We start from the raw sequence: 20,612 nt of genomic DNA, 5'->3' as shown, positions 1-20,612 counted from the left end.
TTCATTTCTGTTCTGATAATGTGAAAGTAAGTTTGTTTCGTGCCTACTGTACTCCTATGTATGCAGCCCCACTATGGGTCAGCTACAAAAAAGAGACCCTGCATAAACTTCAAGTAGCATGTAATGACTGTATGAGGATATTGCTGAAAAAGCCTAGGAGTTGCAGTGCTAGTAATCTATTTTGAGACTCTAGACTAAGTACTTTACGGGCTCTCTTGAGGAACCTAATGTTTAAGTTCATGTGTCGTCTGGATAAGTCTCAAAATTGTATTATAAGTGTTCTCACAAGCCCTAGATGCAGCTCTGTCAGATATCAATCATATATATGGAAGCATTGGTATGGCTGCCTTTTAAGACTGTCATGACTGATAGTATGGTTGTACATGCTTATGCATCATTTTTTCTTTTCTTATGTATATGTTGTATGTCTTCCTATTGGGCCTAGAGCCTGTAATAAAGTTGAATAATATTATAAACTGATACTGTTCTTTAAAGAGCTTAAAATCACAGAGTGCAACTATTTAATATTTCATATCATTGTTTGATGTGTAAATAGTAGGTGAGTGATTTCTGTTGGAGGGGAAAATGTTCAAATGTTGTTTTACTATCCTGTTTATCATCCTGGAAACCTTGGCTGGTTTACATCACAGAGTCGACCCACAGTAACACAGCATACCAGAGCATATCCTGACCTATTTTTTAACACTGTAAAAATAATGATTTATGAAAACTCCTGAGATTTACTGGATTGTGCTTCTGTCCATTTTGGGTTTTCTCAGTGTCCCATCAACACAGTGTGCTGTACAACTGCTAACTTAATTGATTAGAGTAATCACCAATTTACTCATTATACTCATCTGCTTGAATAACTCTAATTATTTTGTATTTCTGTTTCATTTAGAGCAGCATCCTGTGATCACTGATAATGATTTAGACGATGACCAACACAAACTGTGCAGCAGCAACAGATGAGCTTCTGTCTCTGACTTTATATCTGCATGGTGGAGCAGCTGTAGGTAGGAGCAGAGGTGGAGAGTATAAAATTACATTTACTCGCTTTACTGTAATTGAGTAGATTAAATGAGTAATTTGTAATTTTTGAAGTAGTTTTTAAAATAGGTAATTTTATTTTCAACTCAAGTTCATTTTGACACAAGTAATTTACTTCACTACATTGGAAAACTCTCTGTTACTGAGTATAAAATAAAATGCTGGGAAATAAATAATGGTCTCAATTAAAAAAACAATTGCCGCAGATGCGCTGATGCACGGATGCTCGCATGTGTAATAACGAGGCAATAACGTCCTCATGCCAGACAGAGCTGTCAGCTTTCAAAACTTCCACATCAAACCTGAGAAAGCATGTGGTGGTGAGTATAGTATATATATATATATATATATATATTTATATATATACATATTCACTGGTATATATACTGGTTAACTGTGGATTACTTTATAAAGACCAGTAATCTCCATTCATATGCAGCTACACAGATTATACAATCTTCCATAGGCGTAGGAACCGGGGGGGATGGGTGGGACATGTCCCACCCAATATTAGAAACAGGTGGATTTGTCCCCCCCAAAAATGATATCAGTTCGCTCAGGTCAGCTGTACTATTAATGAGGAGACAGACCGGACCAATCACGGAGCCGGTTCAGGTATTAAGTCACGCCTCTCAGTAGAAACAGCCAATCAGCTTGCTGGTTTTGCGGCGCGCGGAGCAGAGGCAGTTTGCTGTTGGGGAAGCCCCGCCCCCTCGCTGTGAGATTAAGCAGCGGGATCGGGCTGCAGCAGCTTCAGCTGATTTTAAAACAGATATGGATATACGGAGATTTTACTAAAATAAAGGTAACGATAGGCTAACCACTTCAACTGTGATGATATGTTTCTGATAGCTGGTTAAAAATACACGTCTCTGAATCAGCACACAGTTTAAACACACTGTGATTAATAAACTGCAGCTGTGTTAGTGTGTAAGCTTATCTTTGGAATTAGCTAGATTGGGAGTCAGGGTTAAAGGAAAAAAATAAAATATATATGTAATGTTTCCCTGTACCTGATCAGCTAATCACTTTAATTTTCAAACTGTTTATTCATTTAGGATTACAGGACTTACTGTGAGCTATAATGAACGAAAATTGATTTAACTAACTATAGTTATCTAGAAGCTGGATGTAGATGATCGCCAGAATTTCGTACAGTACTTTAAGTTGGTAGTTTAAAGCAGTTACTTAACCCCGATCACTGCCCTAAACTAGTGTTTTCCACCTGATCAGCTAATAAACAGTCATTTACTGAGTTTACCTGTTAAAATCCTTTAGCCCCCTATGGAGCCTAAATTAATCATGTATATCCACCATAGGAAGCTCTAGAATATGCAGAACAGTTTTAATATGCAGTAGAATATATAAGAACTGGGTTGAGAAACACTGCTGTAACGTGACTTCTGTTCATTTGTATTTCACAGTAAGACCACATATCCTGACGTTTATAAAAGTCTCTATGAAACGTAAAGTTACATTCTTTTACATAAAAGGACACCATCTTAAGAAGAGCTCTCAGTAGAAAAAAATTAAAGTGCAGGAGTAAATGTAAATATACAACAGAATTGACATGCCAATACATAATAATAATAATAATAATAATAATAATAATAATAATAATAATAATAATAATAACAATAATAATAATCTGTTATATTATTTTAAATATTAGGTGATAACTGAAAATTTTTGTCATATGTACATAATTCAGACATTGCTTGCATAATTTTTCTAACAACAGTAACTGTAATGTGGAGTAACATGTTTAGGTTGTAAAATCACCTTATAATAATAATTTACTTTTAATTAAAAGTAATTTCCACAAATGTTGTTCTAGGAAACTATTGGGTGGGCTTGGGTTCATATTGGCAAATGTGTCCCCCCCAATATCAAGCCCGCTCCTACGCCCTTGCAATCTTCTGTATTTATTAAAAATTATTATTAATAATTGTACAACCTAAGCAAATTCTTTCACAGAATTCTGCCCTCAGGGTTTTCTCAAAAACAGTGAAGGTTAATGGAGATGAAGGTATCGGTATTCTGTCGAGTTATGCTACCCATCCATATGAGCTTCTTTACAGCACTGCGCCGACCAACAGTTTTTTATATGATTTCATGTTTTTAATGATATTTCCTTAAGTTTTTATTGGAAACATTAAACAATCTGCTTGAATGTAAAAAAAAAACATGTAAATAGCAGTTAAAGCACAGCAATGGCAAGTCAAACAATAGTAATGAACTGTAAAACTATAAAATACGGTTTATAGTCACCTATATGACCATAACTTTTTAATAGTAAAGAAACAAAATGGATCATAGAAACCTATAACACTTGTTCTTGAAAATGTTTTATGAGGTAGTCTGAACAAATGTTGCCTGAAAGGTCAAATTATTATGTGGAATAATAGTTCATTAAAAACAATTTAATTTATGATGTACTTTTTTACATCAAATAATTAAAAGTAATTATGTAACTTTTACTTAAAGTACATTTTAAATTGAGTACTTTTTTACTTTCACTCAAGTAGATTTTTAGATGGGAACTTTTACTTTTACTTGAGTAGAATTTTAGCAAAGTAAAGATACTTTTACTTAATTACAATTTTTCAGTACTTTTTTTTCCCACCTCTGACAATGCTAGACCTCATGTAGCTGAAGTGTGTCAGCAGTTCCTGCATGATGAAACATTGATGTTATGGACTGGTCAGACCTGAATCTAATCCAGCACATCTGGAACATCATTTCTCCTTCTACCCACCAACACCACACTGCACCACAGACTGTCCAGGAGTTACTGACGCTTTAATCCAGGTCTGGGAGGAGATTCCTCAGGAGAACATCCGCCGCCTTGTTTGGAGCAGCCCAGGCGTTGTAGGGAGGTCATACAGACACATGGAGCCACACAAACACTACTGAGCCTCATTTTAACTTGTCTTGAGGAATTTCCACTGAAGTTGGATCAGCCTGTCATTTGATTTTTCACTTTGATTTTAAATATGATTCCAAATCCAGACCTCCATGGGATAAGAATTTAATTTGTTATTTATTGTTAATCATTTTTATGTTATTTTGTTCTCAACGCATTCACCTATGTAATAAATAAAGATTTTCAACTGGAATATTTTATTCATTGAGATCTACGATGTGTTATTTTAGTGTTTCCTTTATTTTCTTGAGCAGTGTATTACTGAAGTCATCCAGACTATGAAGGAACACATAAGGAATCATGCAGTAACTTAAAAGTGATAACCAAACCAAAATACTCTTTCTGAGGCTGGTAACTCTAATGAACTTATCCTGTGCAACAGAGGTAACTCTAGATCCTCCTTTTCTGGGGCAGTCCTGATGAGAGCCAGTTTCATCATAACCTTAATTTCTTATAGTCATTTTTTTCTTTACTTTAGTTGAGTAGTTCTTGTCATAATATGGATTAGATCATTATTTATATAGAGCTTTTAACTGTGTACCAACTCTACCTCTTCACAACATTACAACTGATGCTCTCAAACACATTAAGAGACAAGAAATTCAACGAATTAACTGAAAGCCATTCCAGGTGACTCTACTTCATAAAGCAGACTGAGAAAATGGCAAGATGTACAATGCTGTCTCTATCTAAACAAGAGGTGCCTACTGTGAAAAATGTAAAATATATAATATATTCTAGTTTGTTTAACACTTTTTTTGTCTGCTAAATAATTCCATATGTTTGGATGACTTTAGTATTAGCTACAATGCAGATTTGAAAAATTATTTAACTAATTATTTAACTGGTACTGTAATTATTATTCTTTTAAATAATCAAATGAAAATGGAAATATTATAGCCTTCAATTATTTTTTTAATTGCTGTGGATTCTTGCACAAATTTCCTTATTAAGAAATTCTCATCTGTAAACAGAACAATGTCTCAACAGAAATATGAGTACAGCTCAGAGCTCCACCTAGTGGTGTCAGACTGTAATAATCGTACAATTGGTGAAATTAACCTCTAGAGAAGTTCTGTCATGAAATTATAAAATATGTAACTATATAAAAATGTTACATAAAGCAGTATTCTATTACGAGCCAGAAGCAACCAGAATCAATCCATTCATCCCTACTAACAACTAACCAGATCCTCACAGATAAAACAGCAATGCTGGTTTATTTCCAGTGCAGTACTTAAAAATATGAAATAATATTATCCTGAGTAATTCAGGAAGCTGATTTTACACACTTTACTCTGAGCCTTGAACTCAAAGAGTTGACTTACTTAAGCATGTCATAATATCCAGTTTTCAGTTCTACAATAGCTGCTCTGTGTTTTGGTAATCAAGATCAGTCAGTTCTGAGTATGTTGACTCTAGCAGAAGACGAATTGTTTTTACGTCTGTAGAATCTCCAAGACTTTGGGCCCTATTTAAGTGATCTATAGACAAGCTGTCAACCGCAGTGTGTCAGTATGTATTTGGTATTGTGAGTACTAATTGTGTACTAGTACTAATGATGTACTAAGTCTCTTAATTAATCATGGGTGTGTTTTGAGCGTCACATGAAATAAACCAATCGGTGTGTCACTTGCCGTTAAGAGCCAGGTACACTCTAACTTTGGCAGATTGGTATTTTAATGGCGCAGCACTTCTGCAGTTCTCAGCAGAGGAAACTGATCTCTGTGTTCATGCTGTGAAGGTGCACGAGCAGCTCATTACTGAAACAGCAATGTTATGTCATGTTATTTTTGTATTCTGTTTATTGTTGATGTATAACTTGGGTCTTTGCCCTGCTTTCGTGTGTGTGTGTGTGTGTGTGTGTGTGTGTGTGTGTGTTGAGTAACCCCACCATCTCACAGTATAGCAGAATTAGTTTAAAAATTTTGGTGCAAAATGAAAAATGTGACAATATAAACACAAGAATATTAAGTGTAGGAATTAGACACTGTATATCTAAAGACATTTTAGAGAAGAAAATGGGAAGGAAAATTGGCGGGGCTATTCTGTCATAAACACAAAGAATTACTGACAATACATTCCCTTTACTAATCACATAGAAAAGTTCATTTATAACATACACTTTAAAATTAAAAACATAGAATTACAAACTAATTTTCTACACTTAAAAATGTCTAAAGCAGGGGTGTCCAAACTACGGCCCGCGGGCCATTTGTGGCCCGTTTCCTTTTTTGGAGTGGCTCGCAAGGTATTTTAGAAATAAAATGAAAGTTGGCCCGCAGGTTTTTATAATGTGAGATTCAAAGTTTGAATTTAACACGCCAAAGAGTCTAAAAGTAGCAAGAGTGTGCCGTTGTTGCGCAGAAAACGGGCCAAAGGGTCTAACAACTCCAAAAAAACGAAAAATGGACAGCAAATGCAGAAAATTTCAGGCATGTTGGGAAAATTACTATTTTTTAACTGAGTTCAGAGGGAAGTGTGTATATTTAATTTATCAGGCATCAGTTGTCTAAGTAGGAGTATAATATTAAGAGACATTATGAACCGTCAATTTGAAAAACCTTACTTTAAACAAAGATAGATAAAGATAGTAACTCAACTAAATTATATGTGTAAATGATAGTAATTAAGGAAATGTTTTATTAGTAGTTTAGTAGTACTAGTATATTTCATTATTTGTTTTATTGTTTTTTGAGTCTGTGGCCCGTGACTGCACATATATTTCTTCTTCTGGCCCACAACAAAAAAAGTTTGGACACTCCTGTTCTAAAGTTATAATGATATCAGGAGTCATGCTATGATACTTAAATCATCATTATACTTTCACAAACACATTAGAATGTGATGGTACAGATACATTATTTAAAAACAGTGGCAAAAGTATTCATACCCTTTGAACTTTTCCATTTTTTGTCACATTACAACCACAAACAAATATATTTTATTGGAATTCAATGTGAAAGACCAACACAAAAAGGTATACAATTGTGAAGTATAAGGATAATTATGCATGATTTAAAACATTTTCTTACAAATAAAAAAAAGAAAAGTGTAGTGTGCAAATGTATTCAGCCCCCTTTTCTCTGAGTGCAACCAGTTGAATTCAGAATTTGCCTGATGACTGCTGATGACTAAAAAAAATACAGCTGCTCTGTGACGGCCTCAGAGGTTGGTTAAGAGAATATTGGGGAGTAAACAGCATCATGAAGTACAAAGAACACACCAGACAGGTCAGTAATAAGGTTGTGGAGAAGTTTAAAGCAGATTTAGGCTATAAAAGATTTCCCAAGCTTTGAACATCTCACAGAGCACTGTTCAATCCATTATCCGGAAATAAAAAGATTATGGTCCAACTGTAAACCTACCAAGACAAAGCCGTCCACCTAAACTGACAGGCCGAACAAGGAGAGCACTGATCAGAGATGCAGCTAAGAGGCTCATGGTAACTCTGGACGAAATGCAGAGATCCATAGCTCAGGTAGGAGAATCTGTCCACAGGACAACTATTAGTCGTGCACTGCACACAATGTGGTCTTTATGAAAGAGAGGCAAGAAGAAAGCCATTGTTAAAAGAAAGTCCAATTTGCAGTTTGCCAGAAGCCACAGACACAACTAACATGTGGAACAAGGTGCTTTGGTCAGATGAGACCAAAACTGAACTTTTTGGCCAAAATGCAAAACTCTATGTGTGGCAGAGAATTAACACTGCACATCACTCTGAACACACCATCCCCACTGTGAAACATGGTGGTGGCAGCATCATGCTCTGAGGCTGCTTCTCTTCAGCAGGGACAGGGAAGTGGGTCAGAGTTGATGGGAAGATGAATGGAGGGCAATCTTGAAGAAAACCTGTTGGACTCTGTAAAAGACTTGAGACTGGGGTGGAGCTTCACCTTCCAGCAGGACAACGACCCTAAACATAAAGCCACGGCTACAATGGAATAATTTAAAACAAAACATATTAATGTGTTACAAAAAACCCACTCAAAGTCCAAACCTTAACCCAATTGAGAACTTGTGTCAAGATCTGAAAACTGCTGTTCACAAATGCTCTCCATCTAATCTGACTGAGCTCGAGCTGTTTTGCAAAGAAGAATGGGCAAAAATTTCAGTCACTTGATGTGCAAAGCTGCTGAAGACATACCCGGAGTTTGACTTAAGGCGGGCTGAATACTTTTGCAAAACACATGTCAGTTTTCGATTTGTAAAAAAATTTTTGAATCATGCATAATGTTCTTTCCACTTCACAACTGTACACCACTTTTTGTTGGTCTTTCACATTAAATTCCAATGAAATATATTTATGTTTGTGGTTGTAATGTGACAAAATATGGAAAAGTTCAAGGGGTATGAACACTTTTGCACTGTAAACATGTAATGATATTCTTATGATCATAATTAATAAACTCACTACCTGTATAAATGTTGATTGTGAGCAGAGTTAACTTTAACTGTGCTGTTCCACTGTTACTGACGTCTTCACTGGTAAGATCCTCAGAGGATAATCAGACCTATTACAGAAAAGAGGAAAAACTCTCTCAGTGAAAGTGTGTGTTATAGTGTGCAGGTGTGTGTTGGTTAGAAGATCAGTGAAGGTCAGTTTCCCCCTGTCCCAGTCCAGCTGCACTCTGACCCTCTGCAGCTTCTCTTTAGGGGTGAGGAAGAGACCTGACTGTCCTGGGCAGCGTATCCAGTATTTATCATTGCTTTTATTGTAACCCAGACCCCACACTGAATTCCAGAAAGACTCTCTCTTTCTTGTTACAGATTCTGGGATCAAACCCAGTGTCCAGTAATCACGTTCTCCAACCTGGACGTCCCAGCAGTGTGTCCCTGAGTTAAAACCCTCAGAACCCAGAACAAACGAGTACTTATCAAATCTCTCTGGATTATCAGGAACTGATGATTTCTGGTCTATCTTTTCTACAGCAGTAAGATCATCAGACAGGTGGAGTTTTGGGTGGGCAGTGTTGGGGTCCAGAGTAACAGGAGCTGAGGAGAGAGAACAGAATGAAACATCATGTTTTTCTCCATTTCTGTAAATGTTTTATCTCTACAGACTGATTTCTTTACTTAAAGTAAAACAGTAAAACAGCTTTAGAAGAAGATTCCAGAACTATAAACTCATCTCTCATCTGAGCTAAAAATACTGCTGACATCAAAGAGACTAGTTCCTCTTCACCAGACTGACTGTCATAAATAACCTTTATAAATGATAGTTAACCAAAATCTGACTGAATTTCAAAATATTTTGTTTTGTTAACTAGTTAGCTAACGTGGTAAAAATGGTAAATCAGGAATTAATGAATATTTTGGTATTTATCTCTGAAACTTTACACCCTAATTTTCTTCAAATTATTATTTTTTTGAATTATTTATTAATTAACAAGCTCTATTTATATTTATATTTATATGTATATGTTATTTACAGTCAGTACTTATATATTAAATAGGACTGGTTGGGCTTTTATTGATTAAATCAAGCTGATGATTGAGGGTATTTTAATAAATGAGTTTGGGTAAAAGTTGTGTAAATGTTGGTGCTGGTAAGGAGAGGTGAGAGGTAAAGAGAATCAGAAGTATTATGGTGGATGTAGTGTGTTTGAGGTTGCATGGATACTGCAGACTCGTACTGATAGAGCATACTGCTTTACCGAGTGAGCAGTACATACTCATCCCAAACCAGTGCGTACTAGGAGTTGCATAGACGACTAATAGACTAGCACTTCCACTAGCCGCTATCATGGGGAGCAGTCGACTAGTTAGAGGAAGAAAAAGCAGCAGTGAACATTTTAATAATGAATATATTCATTTATTTATTTGAATTAAATTCTATATATATTTTTTATTCCTGAATCAATCCCTTCATCCAGTGTTCAGGCCTAAATCCACCTCTACTAAAAGATTCTTGATCTGGCTTTAATCATTGCTTAAATCTTCATCAATGCATTCAGCACTGAGAATAACTCAAAGAAATTCTAAATTGAGCTTCATGAGTAACAGACGCACGAGTGGCACTCAAGAAAATCTGCAAAGGAAAAATGAAGCATTTTGAGTTAATATCCAATGCAAGCAACAAAAAACCCTCAACATATTACTGATGGGAAAATTTCAGCGTCTCCAATTCACCTGACAGCATGTCTTTGGAATGTGGTAAGAAATGGGACAGAGCTCTCTTGCTATTTTAATAAATACCTACATTAATTTCAATAAATTAATTTTAGGCTTTCTCTGTGACATGACATTGCGTTCAGTAACTCCTCCATTTCCACTCGCTGTTGTGTTTACGTGGATCTCTGTGGAAACTCATGGCCAAAGTGTAATCACGGTGCGTAGCAGTGGACAAATAGCTATTTTATTAAACGTGAGGTGACAAAACTGTGCGTCCGGACGGGAATAAAATTACCGGAGGACCACGGAGTTCAGCAAACAACAGTACATAGATGGTCGTTCCAGATGAAAATAAAATCACAGAGGACCCCCATAAAAGGGAAAATTATCCCAGGACCCCCTGAGAAACTAATCCTGTCTGGATAGAGCTTAACAGAGGACAAAAAACACCTCTCTATTGTTCTGACCAAGAGAACATAGAAAAGCACCTTTTAGGCCTAACCTAAGTCACCTTCAAGACCCATTGTAACAAGACAGGCAAACCAAGCAATTGCCTGGGGCCCCTAATTGTCATGAGGCCCCCAGATATCGACTGGTTATGAATTAAATGCAACAACAAACTGTGTGAGAGGCTGTTTAAATTCTGTGACGTTCAATACAGTAAAGTACAACACTGACTAACTGACATTAGTTTCACTTTCAAATCATGTTAACAAAACACCAAAACCTCTATCTATCCTTTATATTTAACAATATTTGATTAACTTTACATGTCCTATTACATCTTAAGTTTTAGTTAAATGAGCTGAGTTTTATATAGTTATATTTGTAGCCATGCTCTGTCTGAACTCGAGCTGTGAAAGAGACGAGGTGCAGCGCATTTTGCCTCAATCTTGGTCAAATAATCATATAACATTTCAGTAACGATGTTGTTTATAGTGTGTTTTATACCATTGTTTTACTTTTTTTTAACTACATTTGATTGGCGCCATTTGCCTCACGCCTCAGAACAAGAAAGGCAGGTCTAGGAGGGGTAAGCATGCCAAGCCACTTTCATGGGATCTAATGGATTTCCTGCATTTACCTCCCTGTCCCTGCTGAAGAATATCATCCAAAATAATGATGCTGCACCCACCATGTTTCACAGTAGTGCATTTAGGCCAAAAGTGCAATTTTGGTCCCACCAGCGTGCAAACATGTCTTCTGTCTTGTTTTGAATTTGGTTTACAGCCAAGGAACATGCTCTCTGGTATGATTCTTGGATTTCATGATGCTGTTATTCTCCAACAAACCTCTGAGGCCTTCACTAAAAACCTAATTACATACAATAAATAAAAAACAGGTGAAGTCTATTTTTTTATTAAATTAGGTGAGAATTCTGAAGAAAATTTGTCACACTGGATTTTATTAAATGTATTTCCTGAATATAATACAATTTCCTGGGTATAATGTGTAAATGGGGAAAGGATAAGTGGGTATAAATAAATTTTCAGGGCACTGAACGTTCTAGATCAGTGGTTCTCAAACTGTGGTACGAGTACTACTGGTGGTACTCTAAGTGTAACCCTGGTAAAATAAGCACTCTTTGGGTAAAGCCATTCTGAGGAGCCTATGTGTAGACCCCTCCCACTTTTCCCTCTCTCTCACTCTCCCCTCTCTCCACCCCCCCTCCTTCTCTCTCTACCTTGCTCTCTCCCAGCGTGTGTGTGCTGCACGGCATACCTGTCAAGTCTCCCGTTTTGGCCGGGAAACTACCGTATTTTACTCCTCTTTCCCGCCGTCCTCCCGTATTAGTATTTTCCCGTAAATTTCCCGTATTCTATTATATAAAATATATATTATTGAGGAGACAGCTCTGTGTCTCTTAACCAATCGTGGAGCTAGTTCAAGGAGAAAGTCCCGCCTTTCAGGAGAAACAGCCAATCAGCTGTAAGTTCAGGCAGCTAGTCGGAGCAGCTGATGTTAAAACAGATCTGGACATACAGCGATTTTTCTAAAAGAAAGGTAACGGTAGTTTAATCATGGGAACTGTGATGATTTTTTCTGATAGATGCTTAAAAATACTCGTCTCCGAATAAAAACACACAGATTAAACCTTTAAAAAAATAAAAATTACAGCTGGTGACTCAGCTTAACTAGAAATGCGGAGAGGACCGAAATTAACTGAACTGATCAGGGGTGGAGTGAAAAAAAAAAGTATTAATTAAAAATTATTAATTGTGTAGGCCTCTTAGGACTAATTTTTACTGATGGAATATACTGTATCTGGTCCATGTCCTTTTAGTAAAAGCTCATGATACTATTTTCAGGTCACCATAAGTCATTTTGCAGAATTTGTGCACCCTTTGTTTAATTTTAAATCCATTAAATAAATAAAATATATATCATATAAAAGAGTGCATTTATGCCAAAAAATACATGAAATCTTAACTTTTTTATTAAATATCTAGAAAAGGGTTTTTAATTGAAAAAGAATTTTAAAAGAATGACATATGTAGGAATGTCAACAACATTTCAGATTCTGATAATCTAATTGTAGTGTGTAGAAGTGTAGTAGAAGTGGTTCACATGTGGTTATTTTAGATTTTTTGTAAACTTATTTTAAAATGTAAGGTATACTGAACCTTCGTTGGGCTGGTGGGACGGCTTTAAGCGGACAGAGGAAAATATCCCTTATTTTTAAATCTAAAACTTGACAGGTATGCTGCACGGAGCTGGAGATAAATGACCATTTTGTGTGAGGAAATATTGAGTAAAGACGCTGTTTAAACTGTACTACAGTGATACACAAGTACCCTCGTTGAAGATTTTTTAGTTATCAACCGAGTTGGATAAACTTTTGCGCTGTTTGATTGAGGGAGACTCCGGTGAGTTCATATATTGCTGATTAGGAAAGAGTTTGCGAATATAACTTAGTGTTTTCATGTTCTAAGCTGTTAAAAGTGTTGATAGTGAAGTTAGAAGGTTATTAAAACAACCGGAGTGAGAAATATATGAGATAAAGTGCTGTGAAATGACTGAGTTCAGTAACGTTATTAATTTGTAGGCTAAGCCAGCGTTTTGTTTATATGTGTATATATGTGATTATAAGTGTGTATTTTTGCTCTTTACTCGGTTAGAGACACGTTAAGATGAATATTTGCGCTATACAGACTTACTTAACAAAGTCCTGTATTATATAGGTTGTTTTAATAGACGGGAGAAACGAGTGAACTTGTCAAATCCAAGATGGCGAGCCAACCCTGAAACTACGATCCCCAGAATCCTATGCGAGCGTTTTCCCGCCACCCGAGCCCCAACGGCGCCTCGAGGAGAGAAACAGATAAGAGGAGCAGAGTCACACACACACACTCTCTAAAAAAAACGTAGGCTGCGTCCGAAATCGCGTACTTCCATACTAAACAGTATGCAAAAGCAGTATGCGAGATCGGGTAGTGTGTCCGAATGCGCAGTAGGCGAGTTTGAGTACGCGAAAAGTTCCCGGATGACGTACTGCACCGGGAGACATTTTTAAGTATACAAGCCCAGCACACTTCACCCGCTAATATTTCCCACAATCCACCGGGAGCCGCGCTGAGCTGAGTGACCCGTCAGTGAGCGGCGGAGCGGCGGAGGAGAGGAGTGGAGAGAGAGAGAAGTTTATGAGGTGAGGAGATTCAGATATCTAAACTGTTTTGGTTGTTTGTGATATCAGGCTGTAAATGAAAGATTTATGAGGGTTAGTTTAAGTTAAAGTAGCGAGTTATAGGGGTGTGGGTTTGTTATTAATGCTGTTGCAGACAGAACATCTTTATTTTCGTATCTGAACTGCTTTACTGAGCAGCGTTAGCCCTGTGCTACTGAGATCAGTTAGCTTAGCTAGAGCTATTAAACTTATCACAACTCTTTATTAATCTTCTGTTCTGCAGCACCAGCGTTTACTAACTCACTACAGCCCTGTATACTGCTGCAGTTCTGAGGAGCTGGGGCAGTTTTAACTTAATACTGATCAGTCTGTATAAACTCATCTGAGAAAAAAGGCTGCTGATATCAGAGAGGCTTTTCAACAGACAGACAGACTGGTTGCCAAAAATCACATTAATAAATTATAACCAAAATCTGACCATTTTATTTAGTTTTATTAAATAGCTAGCTAACCAGCCAGGATGGTAATACTTTTATGTTGTTCAGAATTTATATTATATTTGTTTAATGACCAAGCTAAACTGTTTTAATCTGTGTGTGTTTCAGATTCAACTATCCTTCCTACTCGAGAGGATGAAGATGAAGAGAGGGAGAAAAATGAACAATGAATATTAAAAATAAATAAAGCTACTTTAAAGACTTGTCATTCTTGTATTTTGTGAGAAATGTATTTGTGTAAATATGCAAGTGAGGGAAAAATTATATTAAATAAAATAACTAAAATATTTTTTTAATTTACATTTTATTGCCAAATATGATCCCCAGTTTTCCCGAAACTGACTGGTTCTAGCATATTTTATTTACATCAGTAATGCATATATGTTGCCTTTATGTTTAATGCAGTCAGTAAAAGATAATGTATAACAATAAGGATCATGTGTTTAAATATTTAGGCTAGAAAAGGAAATTCTGAGGTGAAATGGAAAGGCAGGAATTAATTAACATTTTGGTATTTATCTTTGAAACTTTTTGATAATTGTTTTGTTGCATAAGCAAGTATTATTAATATACTTCATGAATATTAAACATTCATATTTATTATTAAATATTTCATATTTGAGGAAATATTAATTTTAAGTTTTATTTACAGTCAGTGTTTATTAAATAGGACAGTTTGGGGGTTTATTTATTAATAAGAGCTGATTAATGAGGGGATTTTAATGAAATTAATTAGGGTAAAGCTCTGTAAAGTGTGCCGCTGGTTAGGAGGGGTGAGAGGTGAAAGGGCGTCAGAGGTAAGATGGTGGATGTAGTGCGTCCGAGGCTGCGTGCGTACTGCGGTCTGGCGTACTGAAAAAGCGTACTGCTTTGCTCGACAAGCAGTGCGTACTCACCCCAATCCAGTACGTACTGCTTAAGTACGCGATTTCGGACGCAGCCGTAGTCTACCCGGGTAGTGAAGAGACTCACTTTTTTCTGATAATAGCAAACTCAAATCATAAAAAAAAGAAGAAGAGACACGGACTGAAACAAACATAAAAAAAGGGACTGTTTGTTTTTTTTTAACATTTAAATGCTGTTTCACGAAGAAGATTGTGATTAGTTAATGAGTTCTGTAAGGGTTGTTGAGCAGATTGTGTTCTGATTTACTTGATACTGCATAGATGCACTGTATTTCTTTATTTTGAGGTTTTGGATTTTGTTTTGTTTATTAACTCATTCAGTGAATTTACAGTATTAAGCCACATCCCCTTTTTATTATTTTTTCCCTTTCCCCATTTAATTTCATCCACACCCATATTCTCTTCATAGTCACTAAAGGTACATTTTATTTATTTTTGTTCTTTTAATAAATAACCTGCATCTTGAACTCTGTATAAATATCCCGGTCTGTTGTATTTTAATCAAAGCCCTCCGAGCGAATCTAAAGAGTCTTCTGATACTGGTCCAACCCCGGATTTACTGCCTATATATTTTTCTATTGTAATACTGTTGTATAAAATTTCTGATATTTTGTGAACTAGCTAATGTGGCCGCTGCGTTGCACATAACGAGTGCTACATAAGCGTCACAAGGATGTACACTAGATGACCTCAGAAAAACAAATGCTTGCATTGAAATGATAACTGGGTGGCACGGTGGTGCGGTGGGTAGCAAGACGGCCCGGATCTTTCTGTGTGGAGTTTGCACGTTGTCCCCGTGTCTTTCCTCCGGGTGCTCCAGTTTCTTCCCACAGTCCAAAGACGGGACATTCAGGCTAATTGGAATGCCGGATAAAATTGCCCCTAGGTGTGAGTGTGTGAGTGAATGTGTCTGTGTGTCTGTCTGTATCTGTCTGCCCTACGATGGATTGGCGGCCTGTCCAGGGTATATAGTGCCTTCCGCCTGATGCTGGCTGGGATAGTTAATCAGTCAGTCACCAAAAGTTCACTACAGTTTCTGCATTACAGTTAATAGCTTAATATGGTAAAAAATACTCTGTAGTTCCCTACTTGGCCCTCATGTTTATTTTTCTCTGTCTAAATCATTTTGAGAGTCTCAGTAGGAATACTGTATTAAATAAAGCAATAAACAATAATCAAATAACTTAATTATACTAACTTACAGATTGCAAATGCTGGCAAGCTCCACACAACAGATGAAGAACAATTACTTAAAGATATGATGACATGTACTGTATGTGTGGATTACAAGTGTGTGTGGTAACTACACATGTTTCTGTGAAATTACTTGTAGGTGGTACTTGGAGGTTTTAGTTTGGTCATTGGTGGTACCTGGCCTAAAAAGTTTGAGAACTACTGTTCTAGGTCTCTCTATTAGATTGTTGCTGCAGATCAATGTAGAAAACATGGAGACCCAGAACATCTGCAGGAATCAGTCCAGAATCAGACTGTATCTGAGAGATCAACCCTAAGAGAAACACAACTTACTGTACTGGATAATCTCCTGCATCTTCTCCCACACTCTGAACTTCAGGTTGGAAAGGTGTTTGGCTACATTGATCAGAGCTCCTGATGTCTTCTCTGGATGCTTTGGTGAGCGCTGAACTCTGAAAATATAAAACTGTGTGAAATATTTCACTGTATAAAGTTTACAGCCTGTAATTTATTTACCTAAACATTAATATTTTATTCCTTTTTTTTACTCGAGTCAATAATTCTGTTTTTTTTCTGTTAAATCAATATTTCTGCTACTGTTCTCATTACTACAACATTATCACACAATCCTTATTCACCTTCATTTCATTATCATACATTCATATTTACCATCAATCAAATATACTGTAGATTTAAATTAATTATTATTTTAACAGGAGATAAAATGGGTGATCTGACTCTGACTTACTGTTTCTCTGTAGACTTGAAGATCTGAGAGGAGAAATAAAGAGAGAAGATTTTTATAAATAAAGAATCTTTTCAGGAGGATTTCAGACCCAATTGAGGAATGAATGAATGTGTAAAACCCCGCCCACACTGATCACACACTCACCAGTATGAAAGAGAGAGAGAGAAAAGAGAGAGAGAGAGAGAGAGAGATGGTAAAGAGACTCTTACCTGTAAGAACTGAATGTCCTCAGCTTCCATCTCCTTCTCTATGTTTCTGATTGTGTCTGAAAGAGATGATATTTCTTTATTCATCTTCTTAATCTTCCTCCTCATCATCTGACTCTTCTGCTCCTCTTCCTCCTTCAGTGCAGCTATCCTCACTGCTTCTTCATCTCTTAGAAACTGGTGAAGCTTCTCAAACTCCTGCTTTATCTGTCTCTCTGTGTGCTGGGTCTGCGTCTGGAATGAGAGACGATTAGGAAACACAAACTCTAACAGATGTTCTACAAGCATTTACCACCTACAGCAGGGTTATTTAATTAGAATTCAGGTCGGTGCAGTTAGAGAAATTTTTGTCAGTCCAAGGTCCGGACCGTCGCCATTTTTAACTTGCGTTATGATTCAGTTTTATATGCTGTATACTGAAGAAGACTAGTACTTCTGTCAGTGTTTTGTGTCATCAACAACTGAAAGACAAAACAAATTACACATACTAGTATATTTCAACAATATGTATTGTTTTAAAGTGGCCTGTCACAATAATTACATTATCAACCATCATAAAATAAATGGAAACACCCTGAATAATTTCACTTACCGAGTCTATTAATGTAAATCTGTATGTTAACTTTGTTTCAAAATGCTATATTTATTCTATTTAATTTTATTTATATTAGATTTGCGCGTGCCTGTCATGATAATTACATGAATGACAAATCAATCAATATATGGAGAAATGTTTGCTGAACTTGGCCAGAATATCAGCTTTGTTTAAAAACAGCAGTTTTATTTTATTTAATATTATTACTGTATCAGACTATTATGTTGTGGGTAACACTGATGGTGGAAGTTGCCAATGCTTTTTGTCCCCTGGGGGCTGCCTTAGTTTTGAAGTAGGGTTGTTTGGGAGTAGAGAGAGAGAGAGAGCGCGCCTGTGAGAGAGGGAGTTTTTTTTTCTTGTTGAGGAGTTCTGATCAGGTGGAGTAAAGTGGAATATTCAGCACTATTGTTTCGGTTGTTTCTCTTTAATTCCTCCAAGTGACACACGAGCAGTGTTGGGAAGTAACGGATTACATGTAACGGCGTTACGTAATCAGATTACAAATTATAAGTAACTGTAATCCGTTACAGTTACTGCTTCAATAAATGGTAATCAGATTACAGTTACTCTGCTAAAATTAAAGGATTACATTGCGGTACTTTCCTATTTTTTTGCTCTTCCAACACTGACAAAACGCAAATAACATTTTGCGGTGAATCGCTCTGATATGAAAGGGAACTGTCTGCCCCTTCTCCCATCTCGCTGCACACACACACACACAGGGAGGAGGGGCAGACAGCGGCTCCGCACACACAACGAGACGAAATTAATTGACATTTTGGTCAACGAATAAAAAAGAGACGAAAATGTTTGGCAGGGACGAAATCCAATCAGAACTGATTTTGTTCTGTGAAAGGTAGTGACCAGTTAGGAAGAGATCCAATCACTGCTACTTTAGCGAAGGTGGAGAGGCGGGACAAGCGGGGTACTCATCCAATCAGTACCTGTTTTTCCTGCAGTAGCGCTGCGCGCTCAGTTACAAACCCGGGAATTAACCTGTCGATACTTACGGAGCTCGACTGGAAGTTAACTCGACAGTGTTCAGCAAGGAGAGAGAGAGAGGGGCGATACAAAAAACAAGATAACGTGTAAACCGCGTGGAGCGACTCCATCTCCGGTAAAAACACCACTAATCTTTCAGCTTCTGCAGACCAGAGTCCCACAGATCTCCATTCAGAGATCCGCGTTTTAATACTGATGTTATTTCATGAGCTGATGGGGTGTTTAACTCGGCAGTGCACTAAAACACAGAACTGATACAGAACTCACTCATTAAGATCAGATCATCTGTTTAGTCTCACAGTGGGAAAGATACAGCTAGTGTTAAAGCAGGAACAGGTCAGAAAGAAACTCAATAATATATCCAAAATAAAACAATAAAATAAGTGAATCTATGAACCCAAAAGTCTGTGTAAAGTTCCTTACAGCACTTTCTCATAAGTTTCTCACTTTAATTCATGAAGTCTCTCAGTACATCCTGAGAGCATCTCTACAGGACAGTGTGTGAAGGTGTGTTTTTGATCTCATTTATAGACTGTAGCTCCAGTAGGTGTGCTGGGTTAGTGCTGAGATTAAACTAGATCATTTAAAAGCTGTTTTTGCATCTACAGCTCTGTTTAAACTATAATTTAACTATTCAGTTGTTTTATGACCTGATTTCTAGAGCAAAATTTTAAATGTAAAATATATATAGTCACACACCTATAATAATAATAATAATAATAGTAATATACATTAAATCATATATAAATATATTTCACATTCAAACATTAACAATATTACTCAATTGGTTATTAAACGTTTCATTTCGTATACGTGTATAGTTAATAATTCAAGGGAACTGATGAAAAAAGCATTTACATTTACACCCTTTACATTTTAGTCGACTAAATTTACTGTAATTTTAGTAGACTATATTCTTATGACATTAAGTTGACTAAAACTAAGTCGACTAAATTACTGAATTGTGACTAAAACTAAATGCTATTTTCGTCACAAAACTATGACTAAGACTAAATCAAAATTTGTTGTCAAAATTAACACTGGTGGCAAACCTGCAAGTAGATAGCTTACAGTTGTTGTTACATTGTTTGGTTTTAAATTGTTTTATCATCAATTTATAGAAGTGTTTCATAAAATTGTTTGATGAAATGGTTTCATAAGTATTTTTATAGAGTGATTGAAAAGGCTGTTTTATTTGTTTATCTATTTGTTAACTGGAAAGAAAAATAAAAGGATAATATGCAATATGTGGTTGCTACATTCATTCAGGCTTAAAAAAATGACAATATTGTAAGTAATCCAAAGTAATCAGATTACGTTACTCACTTGAAGTAATGTAACTGATTACGTTCCAAATTACATTTTGAGTGATGTAATCAGTAATCTGTAAGGGATTACATTTTAAAAGTAACCTTCCCAACACTGCACACGAGGTTACATTACTGTTAGTATGTTTTATTTTAATTTCTTTTTCTAATGCACACCATCTGTATTCTTTTCTTGCTTTATTCTCAGACTTCTCACCGCCTGCTTCGCCTGTGTGGCTCCGCGCGCTCGCATCTGCACAGATGTGATTGGCTGAGGAGAGCATTTGGTGATGTTACAACACACATGATTGGTCTGTGAGTTTACTGCACTGTAAAGCACGTAAACCTTAAAGAAACTGTCATAATTAAGTCCTTCTTAGTAGTTTATCGGTTTGGGTCCAGACTGGACAACGTCTGGGTCCGGACCCGGACCGTGGTCTGCC

At 36.5% G+C, this 20,612-nt stretch overlaps 2 protein-coding genes and 1 long non-coding RNA gene across 4 annotated transcripts in view; 1 reads left to right on the top strand and 2 right to left on the bottom strand.

The window, feature by feature from the left end:
• Positions 1–8,341: 8,341 nt before the first annotated feature.
• Positions 8,342–20,612, bottom strand: part of LOC125780675 (nuclear factor 7, brain-like) — a 237,157-nt gene continuing 224,886 nt past the window's right edge. Inside the window, exon 7 of the mRNA XM_049463238.1 lies at positions 8,342–8,393. The gene's annotated coding sequence lies outside the window, so the exon portion shown is untranslated. The remainder of the gene's footprint in view (positions 8,394–20,612) is intronic.
• LOC111188224 (E3 ubiquitin-protein ligase TRIM35-like) overlaps positions 8,373–20,612 on the bottom strand; it is a 251,840-nt gene continuing 239,600 nt past the window's right edge. The window contains exons 3-6 of one of the 2 annotated variants that reach the window (XM_049463240.1): positions 17,269–17,499; positions 17,060–17,082; positions 16,645–16,763; positions 8,373–8,971 (exon numbers count right to left, since the gene is read on the bottom strand). In XM_049463240.1, coding sequence (XP_049319197.1) covers positions 8,427–8,971; positions 16,645–16,763; positions 17,060–17,082; positions 17,269–17,499 — 918 coding nt within the window. In that variant the 3' untranslated portion in view covers positions 8,373–8,426. The remainder of the gene's footprint in view (positions 8,972–16,644; positions 16,764–17,059; positions 17,083–17,268; positions 17,500–20,612) is intronic. The other variant, XM_049463239.1, reaches the window with a different exon arrangement.
• Positions 13,458–14,420, top strand: LOC125780676 (uncharacterized). Its single transcript, XR_007423948.1, has 2 exons — positions 13,458–13,736; positions 14,321–14,420. It is a non-coding gene; the product is annotated as an uncharacterized LOC125780676 (long non-coding RNA).

The sequence above is a fragment of the Astyanax mexicanus genome, chromosome 13 (assembly GCF_023375975.1).
Source record: "Astyanax mexicanus isolate ESR-SI-001 chromosome 13, AstMex3_surface, whole genome shotgun sequence".
Lineage (NCBI taxonomy): Eukaryota > Metazoa > Chordata > Actinopteri > Characiformes > Acestrorhamphidae > Astyanax > Astyanax mexicanus.
This window is presented reverse-complemented; position numbering and strand designations above follow the sequence as displayed.